The 7371-nt window shown below is 26.5% G+C and overlaps 1 protein-coding gene across 1 annotated transcript; it reads left to right on the top strand.

Moving 5' to 3' along the window:
• The first annotated feature begins 5644 nt into the window (after positions 1-5644).
• On the top strand, positions 5645-7171 carry LOC136082809 (THAP domain-containing protein 1-like). Its single transcript, XM_065802227.1, has 2 exons — positions 5645-5775; positions 6678-7171. Exons 1-2 carry the CDS (start codon positions 5705-5707, stop codon positions 6982-6984), a joined length of 378 nt encoding a protein of 125 aa, XP_065658299.1. The 5' UTR covers positions 5645-5704; the 3' UTR covers positions 6985-7171.
• Positions 7172-7371: the final 200 nt, after the last annotated feature.

The following is a 7371-nucleotide window of genomic DNA, read 5'->3' as shown; positions in this document are numbered from 1 at the left end:
GAAATCAGGCATGCTATGTAAACTCTGTACAAAATTTTATCGGCTGCTATAGATAAAACGTTACAAGATTCTATATTGAGACCATGTCCAACTTCAGTGACTTATCATCCGGTATTCGACTTTATTCTCGAAATAATGAGTAAATCTGTCGAAGATTCTCAGCAAAGAAAATATTTCTTAAAGTACTCCGAACAAGCTTCTAAAATGATTTTCGACATAGCTGGCGACGAGTAAAGCACATCTGTTTTTTAAAAGCTGATTTTTTTGGTAAATAGGAACATTAAAAAAATTACAAGCTATATTCTTTTTACTCCATATAAATGAAGTTTTTATTAGTCTTGTATTCTTTCAAATATATGACGGAAAAAAATGTTATTTAATATGTGACATCAATAAATGTTAGTTGCTGCTCCAGATCATAATATCTTAAACAATGTTAGTTTGTGTAAATAGAATAACAGTAAACATAAATAACAACAATATAAAAACAAATACTTGATGCAAAAATGATGAAACAAATTCACAATTTGAACTAAGATCTCGTCACGCCTCCACTTGTTTTAAATTCTCGCGATTGACCAACCACGAGAATTTACAGAGGCGTGAGTATTTATGCTCACAATTCTATTGACTTTATTTTACTTAATGATCTTTGCGTGAATGAAGCAGATTGTGAGTCGTTATGCTTGAATTAATATGCAAAACAAAACAAAAGCATAATTATTAATAACATATATAGAAAACCATCTGGTAATTATAAAAAGTTTAAAAATTATTTTAAAACATTCTTAACAAAAGTGAATAACAGGTGGAAGTATGTTTACATTGCGGGGGACCTAAACATTAATTTATTAAATCATGCATCAAACAAAAATGTTAAACATTTCTTAAATTCTCTACTTCCAAATAACTTTATTCCAACAATAAGCATGCTGACAAGAGTAACCATAAACTCCTCAATACTTCTTAATAACATAATAACGAATAACTTAGTGATGACCAGCTTCATACTGGTATAATCAAGAGTGACCTCTCTAATCATTTCGCCTCTTTCTAAGTTTCTATATGCATAATACTTAGCAAATCTTAAAAATTTTATTCTATATGCAGATGACTCTAATCTCTTTTATTCACACAAAGACATTAAAATACTTTTTAAACATGTTAATGAACAATTAGATAAAGATAATGAGTGGGTTTTTAAGTAACAAACTTTCTCTGAATGCTGACAAAAATAAATTTATATTATTCCATTGAAATTATCAAATCTTATTTTAAACAAAACTATTATTAAAAGAAAATCTTGAGTAAATTTTTTAGGTTTGGAATTGGATAAAAATTTACGATGGATAAAAAAATACGAATTTTCATAGAAACAGTCGAGAAAAAAAAATTTCAAAAACTATTTAAATAATATATAGAACTAAACCATTTCTTGATTTTAAAATTGATTGCAAAATTTGTGTTTTATTAACATACAAATGTTTTAAAAATTGTTTTTAATTTTAATTTTAAACGTCGAAAATGAATTAAAGTTTGCCGACGCAAAAGTACTAATATTTCGGTTATAAACTTAGACCATTAAAAACTATAGACCCGGCCTGTCACGGAGAAAACTGTCCGCTGAAGTAAACTGTCCGATCGGACATTTTACTCCGGAGTAGAATGTCCTAGTTTGGAGTAAGTTGTCCGACCTAGAGAATAGTGTAATTTTATGAATTGCGGCTGAGTTTGTACCATCATTTTAAAAATTAATTTTAAAAATGGATGAACAGAATAATGCTGAAGAAAGAATGCTTGCTGATGTTAGTAACTATATATCTACATCTGTTTATCGCTATGACTGCACACCGAATGAAAAGCGGGCTATTCGACGAAGAGCAAGCAGGTATAGATTATAAACATTATACATAGATTATATATTTTTGTATCTATGTTACTAGTAACATAGTTACAATATGATATATACTTTTATACACTGTTAAGAAAGTTACAAATATAGTCATTATGACAAATTATTTCTAACATTTGTGACACTGTAAAGTAGATTACAAATATAGTCGATATGACAAATAGAATATATGATAATTTTATATTCTATTTGTCAAATAGAATATATAATTATCATATATTCTATTTGACATATCGACTATATTTTTTATTATACTATATACAGTGTCAGTGTTACAGATCACTAAAGTATATAATATAATATATGTTAGTGATCTATTTTGCAATGTACATATAACATTTTGTAATATATGATGGCATTATTGCTGCCATTTTACATTACATGTTTTATTATGTATTAGAGTATGTTTGTCCCTAGTATACTAGCAATCAACAAAGTATGCCCACTGAATATTGGTATTAGATATACCAAGGTATACTAGGTTTCACACAAGTCTATACCTAGTATACACACAGTACTTTCAAACTAAACAGTAGATTCTTTTTACACAAAGTAAATACTTTGCTCCCATTTAATAATGCTTACAAGGATATTCAAAAAATTATAGCACAAAAAGTTTATTTATGTATTATTGGAAGCAGTTCCAATAATACATAAATAATTATTTATACTTTACAGTTTTAGGATGGAGGATGATAAACTGCATCACAAGTCAAAGAATGACATATGGTTGGAAGTGATTTTTAGCAAAGAGCAAAGAAAACAAATAGTTAATTTTTGTCATAGTGAACCTACTGCTGGTCACCTTGGTAGAACACGAACTTTTTACAAGGTGTCAGAACGTTTTTACTGGCCAGGAATTTTCAAAGATGTAGATTATGCTGTATGTATATTGCATCATTGTTATCAATATTAATATGGCATATATATATATATATATATATATATATATATATATATATATATATATATATATATATATTTATATATAAAATACCATGTTATGTTTTAAAATATAAAGAAAATTTTCATAATTCAATGACAGAAGATTTGAAGCAATTTCTCAAAACTTTAAGTTGTTAAAAATGTTAATCTATTTTACAAATAATAACACTTTTATAGAATATAAGTATAATTACTACCTGATACATATTTTAGTATTGCTATCATATCTGTAACCAATGTGTATCTATTTTTTTACAATGCGATAATGTAGGTTAAAAGCTGTGAACAGTGTCAGCACACAAATATGCGAAAATTCGAAAAAACTAGTCCAGAGCTTCATCCTATTAAAGTACAGTCACCATGGTTTCATATTGGAATTGATTTAGTAGGACCACTTCCTGAAACATCTGATGGAAATAAATATATTCTTACTATCTCTGATTATTGCACAAAGTGGGTAGCAGCATTTCCCCTTAAATCAAAATTAGCAAGCGGCGTTGCAATAGAATTGTATAAGGTAAATTTAAATATTATTATCTGATTGGATTTAAATAATTTTTTTGAAGATATAAGATTTTTTTAAATATTTCAGTTGTTCATGCAAATGGGTATACCAAAAGTTGTTACTTCCGACCAAGGCACAGAGTTTTACAACCAAATAAACAAGGAACTAATGTCTTTGTTAAATGTGAAACATCATTTTACCACAGCCTATCATCCACAGGTTTAAAAATTTGAATTCAGTTTGTGTATAAGAGCTGTCTAGTTTTAAAATCTTGGATTTAATCATCTTGTATTTTAGGCTAATGGTTTAGATGAGCGGTTCAATCAAACCATCCAGTTAATGCTTGTAAAATTTTGCAATGATCGCCACATTACATGGGATACTCATTTGGATGCTTGTACTTTTGCATACAATACATCAAGGCAAGAGTCTACAAAATACGCTCCCTTTGAGTTAATGTTCGGAAGGAAGCCCATACTTCCTATAGAATTAGAAGTTGCAGGAGAATCTCCTCAATCATTGTTAATTGATTTTAACACAAGACCTGAAAGCAACCAACATTTTATGAATAAAATAATTGAGGAAAGGTATAAAGCATTTACTGGTTTGTTAAAATATGATTGCAGAACATTACTGTAACAATTTGATTTTTTTCAAGGTTTTTTCTTTCTTTTTTTATTTATTTCCGGCATGTTTAATAGAGTTTTGATATGCAAAATGTTCTTTTTTCTTTCATTATAAATATACTTTGAAGTTTTACAATAATTGTTTATACTTTAGATCAAATCTGCTGGAAAAAGCTAAACAAAACATTGAAACGGCTCAAGAAAAACAGAAAGAAAATTATAACAAGAAGCATGCAAATCCATTTGTTTATGCCATCGGGTCCAAAGTCCTTATCCTTATTTTGTCTATAATTTTATTTATGCTGGAGCTTTATTTGTTTATTTGGATTTATTATTATTATTTTTTTATTTATGATTGGAGTTAGAAGAAGTTTTTTGTTATAAGGTTTGAAAGACTTGTAGTTTTTGATTTATTTTTATTATTAGTTATATTTAAAAAAATGATTCTCTTTTATTCCATTATTTCATTGATTATAACATTGCCATTATTTTATTTTAGTTTGCCTACTGTTGAAATATGGTTTTAATTTAGTAAACTTCTATGAATTTAAGTTTACTTTGTTAATCATTCACCAACAGTTAAGGAAAAATTGAATTCAACTCAATAAAGTTAGGATTAGTTTTATTTTCAGGTAACATTGCAAAATATGATTTAACTGTAGTTAGATAATATCTTTTTGCTGTTTTGTACCATTATTTATTTACATTTATTTACTCTACTTTAATATGTATGTTGTATTATTTCTTAAACCCCACAAAGTATACCTTATCTAATCAAACAAACATATCATCATTGTTTATACAGTTGTGTTTCATTAATGGAACGGTTTAGAATAGTGACAAACTAAAGCAGTTTCCAACTGCTTTAGCTTATTATTGTTGTTTAAAAATAAATACTGATTTTTTTTTTAAATTATAAAGTATTTTAAAAAAAATCAGGATTTATAAAGGAAAAACATATACATAAAATAATTTTAACAAATTTTTTATTTCCTTTTTTGTTTCCTTCCTCCTTTAAAAGAACCCTAAGGCCCCCTAATATCAAATTTGTGGTTACGGCTGTGATTCTGAATCTAGAATAAATTTTAAAACAAGATAACATAAAAAACATATTTTTTATTTTTTCCTGTTTTTAACTTAAACCTTAAACGAAATATAAAGATTTAAACATGTCAGTGTTAACATTTTTTTAAACTTTTAAACCGGTAAAAAATGACCTTGTGGACTATCAAGCTTCAAGTTTATTTGTATGAGTTACCTGACGCATAATATTATTATGTTAATTATAATAATATTATGCTTAGTATATAAAGTGCATAAAAGTGCATAAAGCTTTCTTTATGCCGCAGAATAATGCGCAAGTTCTCAAACCATCATTTAAACAAACGCTAAAACGCATCGCTCGAGTGGTCCGAAGTAAATAATCCGCAAAAAAGTAGGACAGTTTACTCCAACGTAGGATAGTTTGCTCCGGAGTAAATTGTCCTAGACGGACGGATAGGACAAACTAGGACGTTCAACTCCGGAGTAAAATGTCCGATCGGACAACTTACTCCGCGGACAGTTTTCTCCGTGACAGGCCTAAGCTTAATAATTCTAATCTTAAAGTGAAGCCAAAAAAAAAAGTTTGCGCATGACGTCAGTTTGTGGCAAAAACTTTTTTCGATAATAAGTTTGCTCTTGCATTTGCATTATATTTTTTGATTATCTTCAACTATGGTGCATTCTTGCTGTGCATATAACTGCACAGAAAGACATAAAGCCGGGGCAGATATATCATTTCATGGGTAAGAGTTTATTTTAAATAAAAAATAATTTAATATGATTACTATCATAGTAATCAATAGAAAAATAACATCATAGTAACTATGATGTTATTTATCTATTGATTATTTAATATGACTAAATATTATCATATTTAATATAATATAGAAATATATATATATATATATATATATATATATATATATATATATATATATATAAATATATATATATATATATATATATATATATATATATATATATAAAATATATATATATATATATATATATATATATATATATATATATATATATATATATATATCATTATAATTTATCATGAATGATTAATCATCTATTTATCATGTATATAATCGATTATATACATGATAAATATTTATCTTTTATTAAATTATGATGAAAGATAAATGGCTTATCATATTTATACATAGTAGTCATATTAAGTCATATTATTATGTCATAATAATAGTTTTTGTTGTCCACTATTACTATTATTAACGACTCAATGGTATTTTTATTTTGGATTTCTGCAATTTTGGCCAATATTGATTAATCCTAGCATATGTTTTGATTTATGCTGATATTTGTTTAAAATGTTTTAATTAATAATTATATATAAATGTTATTTGTTGTTTTAAACTTAAAAATTCTTTTTCCTTGATAAGAAAGTAAACATAATATTATATATTTATAAATCTTTTTTATAACCGTTTTTAATACTTTAATTGTTATAGAATTGTCAATAGAATATATCATTGTTTAGAACCACATCCACTATGTTTGCCATTACATTGCTAAATGTTATTACTAATATGTTGCTATAAACCATTATATTGCTATATGTTACTTTTTGATAAACATGCAAAAAATATTTTTTATTTATTAATTAAATTTTATGTTACAGATTTCCAAAAGATTTATTGTTCCAATTTAAATGGATTGCTGCCATGCGTAGAGAAAACTTTATTCCAACAAAAAGTTCAAAAATTTGTTCTAAGCATTTTACACCAGATTCATATGTTGTTAGCGGTTGGAGTTCAAAAAAGCAACTTAAAAAGGAAGCTATACCAAGTGTTTTTAATTTTCCAAGTAGTTTGGTGAAGAAAATTAAACCTAGAAAACCTCCAGCTAAAAGAAAAATCACAAGTGAGAGTGAAATTAATATCAAAACAATAAAAGATGATACTTCATCTGAAACTACCCTCCTCTAAAAAGGAGAAAATGTTACCTGAATGATTTTAAAAAACACCAGTCTTTTAATATAGCATTAAAATTAATTTCAAAGCAAGAAAAAAAAATTAAAATTTTGCAGCAACGAAATCGGCGACTTCACAAAAGAGTAACTAACTTACAATCTTTACTTAAACATTTGAAGGAAATGCAAATGACTGACGAAGAATCCTCCCTTAAGCTTTCTGTAAGTGATATTTACTAAAAATATAAAGTAATAATCTATGTGAACTTTCCATTCAAAATTTTAATTAGGTATAGGTAATAATTTCTTAGATATTTTAAAATTATTTAATTTTTTGTAGGACACAATGCCTGCTTCTACAAAAACTGTTTTTAAACAATTACTAAAATCCAAATGCACTAAA

This window comes from Hydra vulgaris, chromosome 07 (genome assembly GCF_038396675.1).
Source record: "Hydra vulgaris chromosome 07, alternate assembly HydraT2T_AEP".
Classification (NCBI taxonomy): domain Eukaryota; kingdom Metazoa; phylum Cnidaria; class Hydrozoa; order Anthoathecata; family Hydridae; genus Hydra; species Hydra vulgaris.
Note: the sequence above shows the minus strand (reverse complement) of the source record. Positions and strands in the feature narration are given on the sequence as shown.

What these genes read in the sequence shown, in the direction of transcription:
- LOC136082809 (XM_065802227.1), top strand. Translation starts at nt 5,705, where the DNA reads ATGGTGCATTCTTGCTGTGCATATAACTGCACAGAAAGACATAAAGCC. An exon ending in GCAGATATATCATTTCATGG is followed by an intron (nt 5,776 to 6,677) that starts GTAAGAGTTTAT and finishes TTTATGTTACAG; the next exon opens with ATTTCCAAAAGATTTATTGT.